This window comes from Apteryx mantelli, chromosome 3 (genome assembly GCF_036417845.1).
Source record: "Apteryx mantelli isolate bAptMan1 chromosome 3, bAptMan1.hap1, whole genome shotgun sequence".
Lineage (NCBI taxonomy): Eukaryota > Metazoa > Chordata > Aves > Apterygiformes > Apterygidae > Apteryx > Apteryx mantelli.
Window position 1 is genome coordinate 10,657,470 of NC_089980.1, and position 18,738 is coordinate 10,676,207.

An 18,738-nucleotide genomic window follows, 5' to 3' on the forward strand; every position below is an offset into this window, starting at 1 on the left:
GTGCTTTGAAAGGCAGGCATTTTAAAGCACGAGAAAATTGTCCCTGACTCTTCCAGGGGTAACTCTGACACTACTGGGGTGGAGCTTTTTGGGGTTGCATCATATATTTTCTAGTTTTAAAAATCAGCAGACCTTGACTTGCTACAGATTATTCTATTCAAGCACCTATTATCTTAGATGAACCAGAAAGGAATAGCACACTTTTGACCTCGTTTTATTGATTTTGTGATGGTGAAGGATTAAACATTATGAAAGTGACTTATTCCTATTTATTATCTACTAATCCTAACAGTGAATTTAGATATTATGGTATATCACTATTGCCTACAAACCCTGGACTAAAGATAAGAATCAATTGGGGTTTGGGTTTGCAAAACCAAAACCCGAATGACAAGGATTTGCAAAATCAGCATTAGCTTTGAATTACTCTAATTATAATGGTAGCATTGTAGGTGGTAGGTGAGGTGTTGCAGGAGTAATACGATACACATCAGTTATTAGGCTAGTGATCAGCGGGAGGCTAGTGACAGCCACATGCATTAGGAAAAGTAGAGCTGATGAAGCATACAAGCTTTCATTTCCCCAGGTTTAAAGTAAAAGGGGTATTTAGTTAATAAGTTATGCAATTATTTAACCATATTGGAATATTTTTCCAGCCTGGGAGATTCCTTAGCCACCATACAAGCTGTACCAATTATATGACCCTTCACTGGGGGAAACAAGGAGAAGGATATGATCTGGAGGAATGAGGTTCATCCACTAGGATTTCCAGGTGGTTGCAGGGACCACCCCAACAAGCCAAAAGAGCACTACCAGACTGATGTGAATCTGATCCAAAGAAACTTCCACAGGCACAAGCCGCTACATCTCAAGCCACATAAGAAAGACTAATTACACTGGTCTTCATTAAACATACACTCAGCAGTGTTAACTCATTTTATTCTGACCCTGAAAATATTCTGTGTTTTGATGGATTCAGACCAGCATCATGATCTGGTAAATGCAAAAGCGATATGCTAAGTATATTATTATTAATAAATAGATATACTGTATACACAGACATACTGTATGCATAAATATAGACATTAGATTTTTCCCCATAGTCTATCTAATTCTTATGTTTACTCCAGGTTGGTCTGACCTGAGAAGTTGGTATACAACTAAAATACAGCTAAATAATGTATGCCACCTTACTACGAAAGATTTGAGAGAAAGCCATCCGCACCTGTAAGAGACCAAATAGAAACAGTTTCTTTCAAAAGTCATTCCCTCCTTGTGGAACAGTTGCATGCAAAAGAAGACAGCAGGTGTAGCAGCTGTTGTTATTTTGTTTCAAGATTATATAGGTGTCATGGAAAGTAAAATCAAAGATCTTTATCAAAAGTGGGGACTTTCACAATGTTAGCCTCCTCCACAGTTTCCCACCCTTTGAAAAGTAAATCCCCTCCTTTCAGAATCTGGTGACCCAGTTCCCTCTCTAAGCTTGTCTCTGCACTCTGGGGACAGGGAACATGAAGTATCTTTTGCTATGTCAGGCTTTTATAGGCTTACTCTGTGCTCTGGAGTTAGAAATCACTGTCAGTCTACTAGATGCAAAGCTTGGAAATTCACTTCCCATGAACCAAACAGTTTATTATTTAGCCTTGACACTTCTTTCAGCTCAGACAAGATGGTTTATACCACTGGTTAGTCTGCCCAATATAGTCTGCCCAGGATAGTGTTCCAGGTTTTTATGTGCTAACAATATGTGATAACAAATGTGAAGCAGTATCTTTTAATATCTTTTTTATTTGTAATTTTAAAACCCAGGCAGGCAGGAAAATACCTGTTTACTTCAAGCTAAACAAAAGCTGGATTAGTAAACCGATGCAAGCAACAAGCCTTTGAGTGAAAAAGGACTCACTTAAAGGATTCCCATAAAAGTCATTTCCACACATGAAGAGCAGCTGTGAATCTTATGGATCAGTGTGAAAAAGAACCATTACTCTATGAAAATGGCAACTTTTCAGAGGTATCTCGAGCTGAGTAGTGAACAAAACAACATGATCCTAAGCTTCCCTGCCACATTTGAAACAAGGTCATAAACTGAGGCCTCCATCTGGTAAGATATTTGTCAGAGATGAAAAAATAACATTACTGAAGCACATACACACTTTTATAAATGCAAGATTAAATGGGTTATTAGAAGCAGAAAGAAGTAGAACATGTAGAAAGTGTATTATTTATTTGCACAAGAGTGAATGATCCGGACAGTATCACTGTCCCGCAGAGACCAGTACAGGAGTGAATCCTAAACTTGTAGAATGATACATGCTGATGAGAGAGTGGGAGAGAAGCACAAGGTAACACTATGCAGTTGCCTCATTTTACCCTGCATGTGTATAAGACAGCCCCAAGAGAAGTGAGTTCTGAAGAAGCATTTGAAAGAAGAAAATGTTGACATTTTCTTAATATTGATGTCAGATGATAGGGTTTTCATACCACAAAGGTACTGCAGGAGTCATAGATACAATAATGTACTTGTATCATTAACTGAATCTCAGAAAAGAGTAGATTCATTTTAACAAAACTGAAGTTTTGAAGTTTCCTTCTTCCAGTTTTGTTTGCTTTTTTTCCTTTATAAAAATACGCAGCTAAAATTTACGGTTGAAGTCCAGCCTCTTCAGTGTCACAGACTGGATGTCAGTGTCTTTAAGTTTCTAAGGATCTGCAGGTACATAGATAACTGTGTATACTGTAGATATTTTAGGTTTTAAACAGATCACAGAACCCTTAGTTACTCCAAATGCCTTCAGTTCCATCTGCCGGGAGTTGGACTGTCCAGAGCTTAATCATGCTTTGCAGAGCATACTTTTGCAATGCTGAAATACCAGAGACAAACCTGATCCTTTGATCATGAACTGGATCAGTTATTCATGAAAGGGTAGGCAAAAAAGGAAAATGATGTTAGTGGGAGATGACAAAGAAGGAAAATTCCTCTAGTTAACTGTTTTCTAATTTACACTCTACCCTATAAGAAACTAGCCAAGATTATAAAACACATAGGTACTAATTCTCACTTATGCAGCTGTATTGTTCTCTAAGCTTATACTTGGAAACTTTAAATTATGGGAACTTTAGTTCCTTGTCACTGCCTGATAAGTGAGGAATGAACCATTTATTTCTGTGTTTGTACAATACTGTGTACAAATTGGGCTCTGGTCCTCATTAAAGCTTTCAAGTGGTGTAAAACCAGGCAAACAACTATTTCTACCTTCCAGAATCTGCTGAAAGAAATTCATATTAGGCCTTAAAACTTAATGCAAGGAAGCAAAGGGGATGGAACTGCTTCTGTAATTTAAATGTTGGCACAGGTTTTCAGATTTGCTTTTTGGAAATCAGATAACCAAATATCAAAATCCCCATCAAACAAAAAAGCCATGCAGCTGAGTACAAGGTAGGCATTAAAATGTAAACTCCTAACCATGCCCTCCAAAATGAATCACCTTGCAAGTGTTCTGTGCAGGCTCCACCTTCTCTTTTGGTCCAAGGCATAATCAGAGGAGAAGGTTTTCAAAAAGGCAGGAATCCTGCTTGGCTGCTTAAATTTCACTAATGATACATTTGCTCCTGCTACTCAGGTATATCATCTCCATAAGGAATACTGGTGAATTAGATAAATAGAGCATTGGAATTACCAGCTGCTCACGTTACACCCACATCCCTGTCCTGGCACTAAGCCTAGGAGTGTGTAGGGCATGATAATCTGCTTTATTTCAAAAAGTTTAAAATTACTGATTTTATTATGATCTGCAGTCAGCAAACAAGAATCAGTTTTAAATAATCATTGTGCACAATTCTCCATCAATATTCTCAAATCACTTTCCTTAGAAAAGCTTTGGTATTTTTAGTGTCTATCAGTGATCTCTCCTCTGTATGTGGCCAATGTCCCCCTGAATAAAAGGAAACCAAGTTTTAGCATCTGCAATATTCTTTGCAATGAGTTCCTCAGGTCTGCAAGCCTCCTGTGTGAAGAGCTGCCTCCTGCTGTTTATATGGAAACCTCCTACCAACCTCCTGCAATGCCCTGTAGATCTTGTACTGCAAGAGGCAGTGAACAGCTAACCCCTGGCCACTCTTCCATGCTCCACAGCATTTTGAAGATTTCTATACTTTTCCCTTGAGGCTCTTTTCCAGCCTGAAGACAGGCATTTTGAACAGTCGAAGACAGCTATCTCAGTAGTTCTTCACAAAGAAGCTGCTCCAGACCATTGATGATCCTTGTTGCCCTTCTCTGGTGTTTTCCAGTTCTACGAAGTGTTTTTGACCAGAACTGCACAGAGAACTCGAGAGCAAACCATAGCTTTATACAGTAGCATACTGATGTTCTATGGTTGGCTTTCTGTTCGCTTCCTAAAAATCTCTAATATTTGATTTGCTTTCTCCCACTGAGCAATGAGCTAATGCTTTCAAGGAACTACTGCTTACAATCCTCGTGAGGGGTAATGGTTTGCTTGGCCTTAAAAAAGGAAAATATTTTTCCTTCAGATTGAAAGTTCCACAAAAGCCTCAGGAATGTGTCTTAAATGACACTATTATGTTAAGAAAATGTTTTATTATTATTATAATTTAAAAAGAGCATAGAATTAAAAAAGGAGAGAAATGTCTAAAATCTTGTCATGGAGGATAAGTCTAGAAAGACCATTCACTATTTTTGTCAGGTTCTTATGCCTCTGTACTTAAACAGGAATGTCTGTTAAAGTGACGCGTGCATTATTATTTTAGAGAAAGCAGGAGTAGGGCTTTACAGTTCACATTGCCATTAGTTTCTGAACTATGTTAACACACATATTTTCTGGGAACATAGAACTTTACATTTAGCGAAGTTTAGCCTCAATGAATTTACTTAATAAAATATAGGTTTGTAAATTTTTAAACAACCATGTTAAAACTTTCATATTAACGTATTCTGAGAGCAAACCACCTGCAACAACATTCTGATCTGAGAGCAGTCTATACCCACTCCATAGTCTGCACAGTAGTAAAAGGAACAGTTCAGGCAGAAGACAGCAGAGGACAGTTTACTATCATATATTCTTTCAAGCATCAGTGCTGTTCAATTTATTTGTTTCTTCTTTGTTTTCCCCTCTCCCTGAAATCTTCTCAAAGGAGTGCAATGATCTTTCTCTTAAAGAAAGACCTATCGCTGCTTTGAGAGAGATCTTGGTAAGCAAAGCCCTGAACATGCCAGGCACTTAGGCAGAACAATACTTTTGAAGTCAATTAGCTGAAAACTATAAATATATTCAAGTGCTTTCTTGGATTAGGACCCCACAGGCAATTTATAGCCTTGGCTACTATTATTCAGTGTATTTATATTTCAAACCACTTTAGCTCAGACACACAATAACAACAAAAATTTTGAAATGTTATCTGTCCAGGAACAAAAGCTTTCTGTTCATTTTTTCTATGATTAGAATGGCAAATGATAATTAAAAAAAGCGACCTTTCATACGACAGACCCTTCCCTACCTCTGTCTTAAAAGTATATGTATATATATTTTAACTCAGATACATGCATAGTTAGAATTTTGCAAATCTGCTTGAGTGCTAACCAAAATAGAGCTGAAGCAGCACAAGTGAGGAAAGAAAAAAGAAAAAGAAAAGAGAGTATCCATACTACTAATGGGAAGCTATTTTCTTTGGGTTGCTTATACAGTTCTTGGAGGGAAAGAGGCTCATACAGAGCTAAGGCCTAAATCATTGCTCAGAATTGCTCTCTGGAACGACTTTTCTTCCCCCCTGACCACGCAGGGTGAAGCCCTCAGCTCAGGCTCTCTCTTAGCTGCTTAACAAAGTGGTTTGACTGCTCCTCTACATGATCTAAGCCAGCTCTTACCACCTGGCTTCCCTATTTTCATAGATTCTGATCTCCTGTAGGCTCACTGAAATCTGCTCCCTAGAAAGCTGTACATTGTACAGTAAAATATGCATGATGAAGTTGTATCAAAAAAGCAACCTTCTTTGTAAAAAATAGCTGGAATCTGTAATAAGGAGCACCTCTTTCTGCCATGTACCTGTATTTCCAAAAAGTGCAAGCAAACAAACACGATATTGTAAGACTGATGGTAAAGTGCTAATGTTTAAGTTAAAAAATCTAAGCAGTCTCATTTATTTCAGATACACGGAAGTCAACTGCAATACACCCCTTGTATAAAAAGAAGCGACATTTTAATAATTTAGGTGCTGATCCTGCAAGGACTTATACACTATCCTTCTTTATTCATAGTGCATTCTTGCATTGTGAATAGTCTGAATGAAGTTAAAGGGACTCTTTGTTGTGAATGCAGTTAAGTACAAACATAAATGTTTGCACAATGTGTCCTAAACTATCAGTCAAGATACCTTCAGGAGTACTGCACAGGAGCTCAGATAAGAGAAAGTCCTAGAAATCTCTGCAATGTGGCTCATGTAACAGACTAGATGGAGGCAACTAATTAGATTTTCTAATACTTGAGGAACAGAATCAATCTTTTCATAGGGTTTTCTTGATAATAGGCCAGAGTCATAAAAGTCTTCAAAACAAAAATTGCACAAACCAAAGATAAAGAATGAGGAACACGGCAAATTTTCTGAAGTACTGGAAACAACTCAAAACATTCTCAGACAAAACAGAATTTAAGAGAAAAAGACCCAGAGAAGAGAAATACTCCTTGAATAACTTAGATCACTAGTAATGGCAACCAATTTCAAGTATGCAGTTCAGGTGAAACAACATATTGCAATCACCAGATGGGTCACCTACCAAAGGAAAGTAGGATCAATCTACAAACCCTCTCTGAGGGGTTTGCATTACTTTTTGTGTCTGGACATGACACTTGAAATAACCATCCCCATTAAAATATGTTATTTTTTCCGTAAGATCCCTGGATGAAAAAGTTTGGTTTGAGAGAAACAAAATGTAAGTTTTCATCTTGCTGGATAAAAGGCTTCCAAGTTTTTCCCCCATCAGAGAGGAAACAAAATTATCCAGAGCCTTCTTGATCAGCAGGCTATAGAGCATTCTTTTAATTGTTCCAAATGGAAAATAAGCAAAGAAAGAACATTTTTCTTTACTTTTTGTTTTTAAGAACTGATACTTTTCTACAGACAATGCAAATTTTGTGAAAGAGATTTTCTATCAGATGGATAATTTTTAATAGGCTCTTAAGGCATATAGATCAATCAGTCAGAAGCTATTTAATTTTTGCTCTAACACTCCCTGCTGGTCAGATTTCATGAAGGATCCATCAGATTTACAGAATGATGTGGCCAATGACAATAACTCACAGAAGACAACAGACAGCAGTTACCCAAGAACAATTCTGGAGCCTTACAAGTTGTGGTACTCAAAGCTGAACGGTAACGCTGAGTCAAAACGAGTGCTTGAAAACCCCCAAGCTGTCTTCGTCATCATCACTAATAAAAGGCAGAACTGGACACAAATAGCATCTCTTCATTTGAGTTTCATGTTATTCAGGTTCATCATAATAAAAATTCCTGAAGATTACCCCTCCCCTGCCAGTTCGGGAAGGAGAATGCTTTAGGATAGCAATGTGCTTGAGTTGCTGATATATCCCAAATAATCAAAAGAGCCTGATCATCAAAAAGAGCAGCAAATTAAAAGGTACTGCAGACTGCTAGAAAACCCAACAAACCCAAGCCCTGTGGGAAGAAAGACCTTTGAATCTCCCACTGCTCATCTTGAAGGATTAGGAATGCGGTAGGAATGAATGCGGTGTTTAAGAAAGAGCCAATACTTCAAGACATATTCAATATCATCCAGTTAGTTACATCTGTAAAATCTGTTTGAGTCTGTAAATCTCCAGTATAGACTACATATAAATAGCCAGAAAAATTTTAAAGAAAAGAAATGGAATAGTGACTAAATTTTCCATTTTGCTTAAGCTATTGCTAAAAGGATTTTCTTTTTCCAAAATCCTTATGATAGTTGCAGGGAAAACATAGCTATTTTGGCAGTAAAGTGCACAAATCATAAGTTGAAGGGTTTGTTTCTGAGTATCCATTGATACTTTTTAGTAAAGAAAAATAGCCTTCTATTTGGATGTTGGAGCACAGCTGTTGAAAGTGAATATGCCACTGACAAAACAGATGAAAAATAATTAACCAGAAAAGTTATAGGCTTCTGTTTAAAAAAAAAAAAAGTCATAACAGTTCCCAAGAAAATAAAAGCTGAAGGAAAAAACCCCCTGCATTTCTATGGCTGGAAGTTGTTTTCACCAAAATGCAAAATGACTTTACTATTAGGAATGCATCATTATATTCACATTTAATATTAGTTCAGTAAAATGCTTTATATAAAAACATAGGACTGAAGATAATACTATATGCAGCCTACACACCTAAAAAGTAATCAATTCATAGAGGATATATTAACCAAAAAGTCACCCAGAGCCTTCTTGTACTCTCTTCTTTACAGGTGTGTTGGAAAATTCTGTGCTGTGCCTGTGCATGTCTCATAAAACATTACAATATAATCTTAGAACATGGGATAAAAAGAAGAAAGTATGTAAAACCTCATTTTACTAATCAGTACTCTGTATGTGGTAACTTAATATAAATCTGTGATGCAGTTAAATTTGCCCTAGAACAATTCCTCTTGAAGTCTCAATGTTTGGTTTACCTCTTTAAAAAATAGCCCTGTTACTTTCTTCATTAAATATCCAAGGCTGCTACATGATACATTTGTTTTTTGCTTTTCCAAAGCTCAGTAACATTTTCTCCTTTTTAAAAAATCCTATGTGATAAGTAATAAAATTAAGCATCACTTTTAGTAGTCAGTCAAGTAATTGTTGCTGTGATTACAATTCTCTAAGCATCCAGTTCCTTCAAGACATCTGTATGAAAAAGCATTTAGTTACAGAAACTTTGGTGACCATCTAGCTGTTTACTCTACTTACCCATTTCTTGTCTGGTACTGCAGATTCCTGTGCCATATTTTTGTAACTCTTTGGTCACAGTTTTCAATGCATTAGCATCCGTTTCTGCAAAGCCGAGGTAGTTATAAGAACCCATATTGATTACATTCTTGATAGTCCTTCCTGTAAGCCTATAATTAAAGCAAATTTTAAGGAATCGTTCAACCCTCCCTCCCATCCCAAACAAAACCAAAAGAAAACACAAATTAAAATTTGCCCATGAATTTTGTTCTACTTTTTGATTCCTATTTGGGAATTTACAATCCTCATACTTCAATATCCTAAAAGTTTTTTCCAGTGGCTTTCTATTTTCCTGGCTAGATACTGCATCCTGCTCAGAATGTTTTCCATATTCTAGGCTGTAGATGGCAGTATACTGGTACTGGGTAAAATGGTGCCTTTATGGATTTTTTTAAAAAAACACCTTGGACTTTTTATAAGGAATTTACAAACACTATTTATTCAAGTGACTTGTCAACAACTTCCACAAAGTAATTAATATGCCAGAGCTGTCACAGAAAAAAAAAATTAAACATTAGGAAAATGGGGTGGGAAACATTATGATACATTCTCAGTGAGCCAAAACCCATTGTTAACATAGCCAACCCACTTTGTTTGTGGTGAATTTCCTTATCTATTTAGCTCAGTAACAGTTGGAATGCACTCAAATCTTCAGGTTGTAAACTGCTCAAAACTCAGCTCAAAGGCTCACTGTGTAAACCAGAAACCGTGTTTACACAATGGAAGAAATTATGACTTAAATCCTAACACAGGGGTACAACAAAGTCAGTTGTAATATTCTGACTAAAGGTCTGTTATTATAATGAAGTACAAATACTCTTGTGCTGACACAGCCAATTAAAGCCCATCTGTGATAGCGTTTGGTCCCTTCCGTACTGCATTGTCAACCAATATTCAGAAGAATGGAAACAGATTGTCAGCACTATACTGATTTCAGCAAAAATATGCTGATGTATGATGTTACAGAGCTGAGGGGCTCTATAACAGGGGCTAAATGCAGCTTTCTGTGCATTGCAGATGTACCAGAAGTTATTTTTATGAAGCTGACACCTGCAGATAGTAAGCAGACTCACCTAAACGTCCAGTTGTAATCATCTGTAACACGTTCCATAAGGTCAAACTGAGGCCCTGGGACACTGCAAATTGGACGATTCCAGTTATCACGTATTCTCATGTAGAGGTTTCTGGTGTAAAAGTTCTCAAAATCTTGATAAAGTGGCACAAAATCCTGTTTTAAAAACATGCACAGGGTTATATTGCTAGGAAAATGTCTATTTATGTACCTATGTTGTTGCCATTAAAAAGGAAAAACTTATTCATTAGTAAATAGAGGGTTATAACAGCCACATGTTCCTATGTCATGTACAACTCTGATCAGCAAATGTCTCAGTTTAATTCCCTCGAAATACTGTTCATATTTTTTATGGTCAACAAGTTGGCCTAATTTTCCAATCCAATATTTGGAAAGCTGGAAATGGAAGGAGCCATGATGCTTTCATTTGGAGAAACTGCATGTTTCAAATAGAATGCTTTGCTACGTGCAGAGCAGACTGCAAAACTGGGATAAACAACTCATTATAATTCATTAAACACTGGATTCATTAGATTCAAGCTAATCCAGCATAATTGGTCTGGGCATTTTTGCCCTTGACCAGATGTGCAAACAGCTAGTTAACACATAAATGCCTTTTGATGGCAAAGAGTTTGGTTGACAATTAGTTTGAATCTATGGATTTTACTTGGAAATTAAATGAAAAGAATAGAACCAAAACAAAGTTTTATATAATACAGCAATATATACATATTAGTCATTGGATACAATAAGCTGATAAAACAACATAGCATGCAGTTAAATATGTGGGAGAAAGGAAAATTAACTGAGCATGTAATGCGTGTGGGGCTGTAAAAAGATTTAACTTGCATGTCTGGAATTACAGTAGTTCACAAATTGCCAAATCATGAAGTGAACTAAAAAGGTTATTCCATGAGAATGTGAATTATGCCTTTGCACCGTGATACTTCATCAGGCAGTGCACACATCTTTGAAAAGCCAAAGCAGAAAATACTGTTTCAGTAATTTTAATTGTAAGAGGAACAGTAATACTATTCACACTTTTCCTCCATTATGCCAGGTTTTGTTGTAAATGATAGCTCAAATTGTAGAGAAGAAGGAGGAGCAACAAAAAATCTAAACAAAGTTGGAATGCGATTAAACTTGCTGAGGTGCAAGTTTCTGTTAGGACTATGCGGGATGCTAAAATTTCTAGGTCTGGACTCACAAGAATTCAGGCTACATTAGGTTTGTGCATAGACAATGATTCCTGAGTGCTCTGTGACCAGTAGATCAACAAACGCAAGTCAACAATTATAAAAACATTAGCTCTGCCTATGGCTACAAAGGACAAAGTAAGATGGCCAGTTGGGACAGAGAAAGTTCAGGGTTTAAGAGCTTTGGAGGGATGCTATATTTAACACTAAGGAGTTTCAGAGCTTTCTTTCTCTGTGGAATGACATAAGACACAGATTCAATTCTGCTGAGAGCATTTTGACACTAATGAATGACATCTCCCAGGCATGCTGTCTGTGAAAATTATGATTTTATATATATATATGTATGTTTGTGTATTTAAACTATACTGCAGTGTGTGATTCCTTTCAACCCTGTGAAATATTCTTTTCTAAGATGAGAGCTGTCTGCCTTTGCTAAATTATTGTATGTAGTTTGCAAGCAGGGGAAAACTCAGCTGTAGATACATAACATCTTTTTCATACATACTTTTTGTTGTTCTCTCTCTGCAGCAACATTACGTTTTTCTAGTCCCCAGGCTCTCATAAAATCTCGCAGGTAGCCAAATATCGTTCCCACTCCAAAACCCAAGAAAGTAAGAACAGCGACATACATTGGCGTCCGTTCAAAGTGCTCAATAAATGGTTTTTTGTAGGGACTCCCATTTGATACTCCATTCTTCTGAAAATACAGAACAGAAACTTGTGGTTAATACATTTCATCTGATCAAAGCTCATACTGAAACCTTAGACCTTGAGGCAAATATTTTCCTCTAATATGCCACAGATTAGGAGAGGCATTTAGACCTCACAGTGTATCAGCTGATGCAACCTATCCTTGAAAAGGAAGACCTCTAAAACTGCAGAGGCTACTGACCGCTACAAATGTCTTCATTTTCTCTCCTCTCTGCACCAATGTCCTCAATTGCAGGTGTCTTCACCACCACTCCCTAATCTATTTTGAAACATTTGATACTTATGAAAGACTGGCAACATATTATTGTGTAATTGGACAATTATTTCACAGGTGATTGGATGGAAACCACAATATTCCATTCTTGCAAGACAGAGCTATAAAAAGGGAAGGGTGTCACTGAAAACTCACCTACATGGGGCCTGACTCTGCTTCTAAGAGTCTTGTGTAATCCACTGCAGCAGCTAGCCTATACACAGCAAACCTTGTCTAAAATAGGGCACCTTTACCATGATGTTCTTTAGATCCGAGGAAGTATCCAAAACAGCTGTGATCCCAGCCTTCTATTTCTGTTGCAATTTCACAAACACTTTTGATTATATTTTCAATAACTTCTTCCATACTTCTAAGAGTACTTAAAAAAAAAAGAAGTGGAGAGAAAGACCCTCCCCCCCCTTGTTTGCTGAGATTAGTCACCCTCTTGTAAATCGCTCTTAAAAATTTACAACTGTGTGTGGACAAATATTTTATCTTGAAAATATTCTAACACTTCACCAGTTTTCAAATTAAAGAAACAAAGTCTTTCAATTGCAAGCTTCTCAGACCAATGCATACTCCGTAGGCTTATCAGGATATTATTTTGAGGAGGGAACTCCCTTATTTCTGCGAAATACGATAGCATTTATTGTTACTTTCCAGTAATGTCCAACCTAATTCAAAGATCAAAAACTCTAATCCAGAAAATAGTCCTCTTCAAAAAACCCCCCACAAAACAAGACATAATTTTTGAGCATGTTATAAGGTATGTCTACCCATTTATGAAGAAACACCATTAATACATTGCTGCCTGTAGGATGCATGAGCTAAAAAGACTATTTATCTATTTATGCAATGTAGCAAGCTGAAATAGAATGATCATATTAAGAACAACTGTAAATTCCCTGCACTTGTCAGACCTACATATAATATTATTGATCTTTGTATTGCATTAAGTTGCCTTTATCCTGGGAAGAGTTTGATTTCAATTTTAACCTGCTGTCTAATTCTAGATTCACAATGTTCTCTTGAGAAAAAAAAAAGTGCTGGACCCAAGAAAGAATTTAAGGATTTTGAAGGAAACTCAAAAAGGAAAAAAATTAGGAGGTGAATAGAAATACATTTAGACTCTGGAAAGAAACAGAGACCTGCAAGGAAGAAGGTATGCACAGCTGGTTCTCACTGTGTGAGGATGGACGTTTGAAGCAATTTTACTCATGCACTCCTACCTAAAAGTTAATTGTCCTTTTAGTTCAAACAATTTATCATGAAAAACATTTTATGAGAATGGGTTAAACACATAGTCAAGTCATATTTCAGGTGAGCCGCAACAGCTTTGTGTACATGACAAGGTAATTTAAGTATTTCATCAGGGATTAAGCTAAGTCACATTACCTTACATTTGCCATGGGCTAAGAGCATATTTATGGTCAGCTATAGCAATTCAGTTGACACATTAGTTTGTCAAGCCATGATGATGTGGTAATGAATCTGAGCCCAGAGAATTAGCAGGATGACTCTGTTTATCATTTTATTAAGAAACACTTTGCTGTTATATATTTTATTTGTCAAGGAGCAGGGAAGCTTTGGCTTATATCAGACTCATCTGTGGCAGAAGTGGAACCCCTTTTGTTTGGGCTTTGTTCTGGGTTCAGCTGCTGCTGTTTTATGCAGTCAGTAATGATATATGGACTGAACCATGTAAGCACTGTTACCTACTGTTCTTAATACAAATGGGTAGTAGAAAGCGGCATCAATAATAGCAAAAGTACTAAGAATACACAGTCAGACTCTGATCCACATATCTCATTGATAAATTCTACAACAGCTCCATAAGAGCACAGATTGTCACTTGCTGACATCAAAGGCGGCATTTTCTAAAATGGCGATGGTCTATGAATGGTGAAATCCAAGTGTCAATTAGAACAAAGGAGGGTGAACAAATCTTCCACCCCTCTCCCCCCCAAGTGATATCTTCTCTAAAAACCAAAGTGAGGAAAACAAAGGGCTTTTAATCTAACCTTACAATCACAAAAATGTAGAGAAAGAGTCTCAGGACTGGAATAACCAAAGCAAGTGGTCTTACCACTTCTGGAGAGTGGTAATGTGGATGCTCTTGCACAAAACTTCAGATCCAAGCATCAAACTAAGAGTTACTGAACATTGTGATGAATTTCAACAATGTCAGCCAGTCAAAATCATCAGTGGAAGGATGGTGAATTGCCATTTTATATTAAGCTGCTGATGGATTTTTACATACTATCACAAAGTTTTATTTGAAAAGAAAGAGCTGGAATTGAAGACTATGCATTTAAAGCACCTAGACAGTGAAGATGGATGTAATCAAGCTGTTCATGCTAGCACCAAAACAAAATACAGCAGATCTCTTACAAATATCTTTGATTCAAAGATCACACCAGGCACTCTTCTGAATTTTACACTCACAACTATATTATTATCTGTAAGAACACCTGTAGTGCACAGTATTTTTTCTAGACCCATACCGCTACTATGACAATTCTCAGTAGCAGATGCTCAGGCAAAGATTATAAAAGCAGATATACAGAATGATACTTTCCTCAGTATAGTCTCCCAGCTTCCAGCAACTTGTGGCTTAGAGACTTCATGAGGCATTTCACATTTAATAGTTACAAACTGATAACTAATTTTTAATTTGGGTGTTTTCGAACACCTGAATATTGTGGAAATGAATTGTGAATTGTTATGATTGATTTATTGTAAGACTGTGTGATAATTTAATTTGACAATTTATGACCATTGTTCCTTGTTCAGCTTTTCTGTTCAACCAGTTATGCTACTCATAATTTTTTGTACTTGAATGACTTTGCCCTATACTCACCTCTTCCCATGCTGAAGTCTTAATGTATTTAGTTTTAGTCCACTCTAATAGTTTTAGACAGGAAAAAAATCTAGGTTTTAATGCTCACCTTTCTCTTCACTTTGTCTAGTTCAATTATACCTTTCTGAGCTGCAGGGTAGGGGAATTAAAACTGCACATAATACTTGAGGGCATTGTGTGGATTTATACATCTGCAAATGAAATTTTGTTTTGTTTTCTGTTGCTTTTGTAAAGATTGCAAAAATTCTACCTGCCTTTTTGCCATGAGGTTCGCAGTTTCAGAAATATCCCTAATTACATTTATTAATGTAATTTATTTTAATAATTAATTATTGTAATAATTACAATATATCCCTTCCCTGGTGGCAATAAATAGTTAATTTAGAGCACACCACTATGTGTGCTCTTGAGATCATTTTCCCCTTCCAAAATGTCCTTTACTCTTTATTTGCTGGCATGCAATTTTGCCTACCATTTTATGAGTATCACACAGTACCATGAGAACCTTTTTGCAGGTCTTGGCAACCAGAGTTAATTTTCCCTACCACAAAGAATTCTGCACTGTCAACTCATATTATCACCTATTTCTCCTCACTCCTTTTTTCTAGAGCTTTAATAAATATGTTAAAGAGCACAGGTCCAATCAGACATCCCTGGAAGACTCCATTCCCTGTATCTCCCCAGTCACCTTTTCAAAAACTGTATCTTATTTTTAACCTTCCATTTCTCTGGTGAATAGCAAACTTAAGCTGTGGCCCATCTGAGTTACTCAGCAACTTTATGTTTGCATTCCTTTAAAAATCTTGAGTAAATATCCTTTGGTCTTTGTGAAATGCTAATCCACATTTTATTGGCTTGTTTTAAAACTTCTTCTACTGGCATTCCAATTCAAAGTAGTTTCTCACTAGTCAGCCACAGAGTAAGGACTCTTTCCAAGCATCAATATGAGGAACACCAAAGCAAAGAAGAGAATAAGGACACCCAAGGCAGAGAGTCTATAGCTGAAATTTGAAATGAATGGAAGTTTTACCACTGAGTTCAACAAATCTAGGTTTTCATTGACTTCACAGAAACCAAGAGCAGTCAGGATTTTAATATGCGATTTCCTTGTGTTAGCTTACTAGATTGTGTTGTCTTACACTCCCTTGTGACTGAAGGCCACACTGGCAGCTGCAAATTGGTCTCTAGAAAGACAGTCACAGCAATAGAATTTGTGAGCAAAATTTTGATGCCAATGAAGTCAGCAGGAGTGATGTCAACGCAGACAGTACAGCCAGCTTTAAATCCAATACCGCTTATAGCCCCATATTTAATCATTACTAAAGGATTTGGAAACAAGTTATATTTTTTCCGTAATGAAGAACCTCATTCTAACCTGTTGAGTTTTTAAAATTTAAAAAGTAACAATAACAATAAATCTAATAGGAGTATTAAAATGGGCATCAGTATAAATATTGAACATAATGGACACACAACAACTTTAATCAAAATAGCTCCCTCCAAAAATGAAATAAACTGATCTCAAAGTCTGTTAAGCATATTCCTGGCAGCAGCTTTAAAAGGAGGAAGCTACAAAACACATTTTCATTAGCAAAGAAAAATAACATATAGCTATACAATAATATGAATAATACTTAAATAATATTAAACTAAATGACATTAAGAAAGGCATTAAAATTGTTGTCACTTGTTTCTCATTCACTTTGCTATTCTCTGAAATCTCTCTGTTCACATATTTGTTCACACTGCGCTTAAACTGAGGAGAGCAGTTTTCATTGAATTAAGGTCCTACAGCCTCTGGAATAGCGCTAGTTGACATGAGTCAAAAATGCAGCAAGAGGAGAGCTATCAATTAAACAGCATGGAGATGATATGACATTACTAAGTCTGTGTCTTGGCCCTGATTAGTTTACTAATGTCAAAGTAACTGCTTATGCTGGCATAAATTAGGAGTAAACCACATCAGCAGAATTGTGCCTGTGAAACTGAGATCTGAGAACTTAAGTTTTCACACAAGTCTGTTCTGCAGAGACAACGTACACTCTAAAGAAATCCAGAAATCCTAATCTTCTTTTTGAAATCTCTCTTTAATTAAACATTTTGGGAACTATTATGGCCACTTCCAATACAGCAGCAGTAGGTGCAGACAGCTAGGTGCAGACAGCTATAACTGTGAAGTAAAACTACTGGGAGAAAAATACAGTCTTTGTTTTTAAATGCACCTTCTCCACAAGGAATAAAATCTGATCCAGAAACAGATGAAACTTTCTTTTACTCTCCTTCCATTTAAGAAGAATGTTTCATCTGTCTCTGGATCAGATTTTATCATGTTGTTGCATAAAACCTATAAAAAAGTAATGCAAGCTGACTGATCCACATACAGCTACCAAGACAGACATGAAGAGGTAGGTGTTGAAAACTGTGAACCAAATGATAGCCATGTTTGCTCAATATCTGTGAGATTTCAGAAGGCCATTGAAATCTTGAGAGCAGATTAGGGCAGTGCATTGCTACTGCCAAAAACTGATGGGAGCACAGACTGCTAATCACCGACGCAACCGATTCTATCTGATTGCTTGCAGATGGCTTGCTAAGTGAGACACACAATGTCTTGGTTCTAAACAGACATTTCCTCCCCAACACTGGAAGAAAAACTACTGGCGAGAAATCCTAAATGTAGGTAATTTTAGGTATCCCAGGATGTATGAGACAGCCACATCTGGATGGCAGGTAGGACACAGGACCTATAGATATCTGGGCCCTTCTGGAGCGAAGGCTGAAGACAGGTACTCCCAGGTCCCATTTTAGACATGAGAAGGGTATGCTCAGGCTGAATCCCAGACACAGCTTGCCAGCGGATAGTCAGAATCTGAAGTGGCTGGTGTGCAACTCCGTCACCTGTGGGACATCACCATCAGAAGGCTGAATCTCAAAGAGTAAAACTCTCAGGTTCTACACAAACTTGCCATGCTGACTGCCATAATTAATGCTTTCTCCTCAAACTCCATTCCTAGGCATCAATAGAGACTGTGAATCTTAAATGATTGGACACTGTCCCCCAGGTAAAAGAAAAGAAAACCAAAATAATGAAAATCAGAATTTTCCTACAATGAATATACCATTGACACATAATGAGATTACCTCACAAACCTCCTCAGTTACAAGCAATAATATCCTTTACTGTAAGTACCTGGTGTCTTCTCTGTTATGACACATTAGAAGCTCAGATCTCTAAGAGAGAAACCAAGGATGACTACAGGGAGAATTCATAGCTTACTGAACTATACAGACAAGCCTTAAATTAAAAATAGTCATGAAACTGATGCATCTAGAAGATGCTAAAATTAAGGGTACAGCCCCTTGCACTGTGACCAAGCCACAGGAAAGTATAATTCACACACTACGCAAACAGTAAAGATCAGCCAACCCAAAAAGCTTTATTTCTTGTTACTGTGTGTCTGCAGAATCATTAACTGATTATTGACTCCTGCTGAAGTTTTAGCAAAAATATACACATGATAATGAAGCAATCTGTAAAGACAAAGAATATAAGTTCCAAGACTGTCCAGAAGATTTAGGAACATATATGACATCTTCAAAATACTTTAGGTACTTAGGAATCCACGTACTATTGACTTACCAGAGTTACAGAGTCTAACAACTCA

At 36.9% G+C, this 18,738-nt stretch overlaps 1 protein-coding gene across 2 annotated transcripts in view; it reads right to left on the reverse strand.

Annotated features, from left to right (window-relative positions):
- SPTLC3 (serine palmitoyltransferase long chain base subunit 3) overlaps window positions 1-18,738 on the reverse strand; it is a 90,472-nt gene that overhangs the window by 43,931 nt on the left and 27,803 nt on the right. For both annotated transcript variants that reach the window (XM_067294654.1, XM_067294655.1), the window contains exons 2-4: window positions 11,755-11,946; window positions 10,052-10,206; window positions 8,940-9,088 (exon numbers count right to left, since the gene is read on the reverse strand). In XM_067294654.1, coding sequence (XP_067150755.1) covers window positions 8,940-9,088; window positions 10,052-10,206; window positions 11,755-11,946 — 496 coding nt within the window. The remainder of the gene's footprint in view (window positions 1-8,939; window positions 9,089-10,051; window positions 10,207-11,754; window positions 11,947-18,738) is intronic.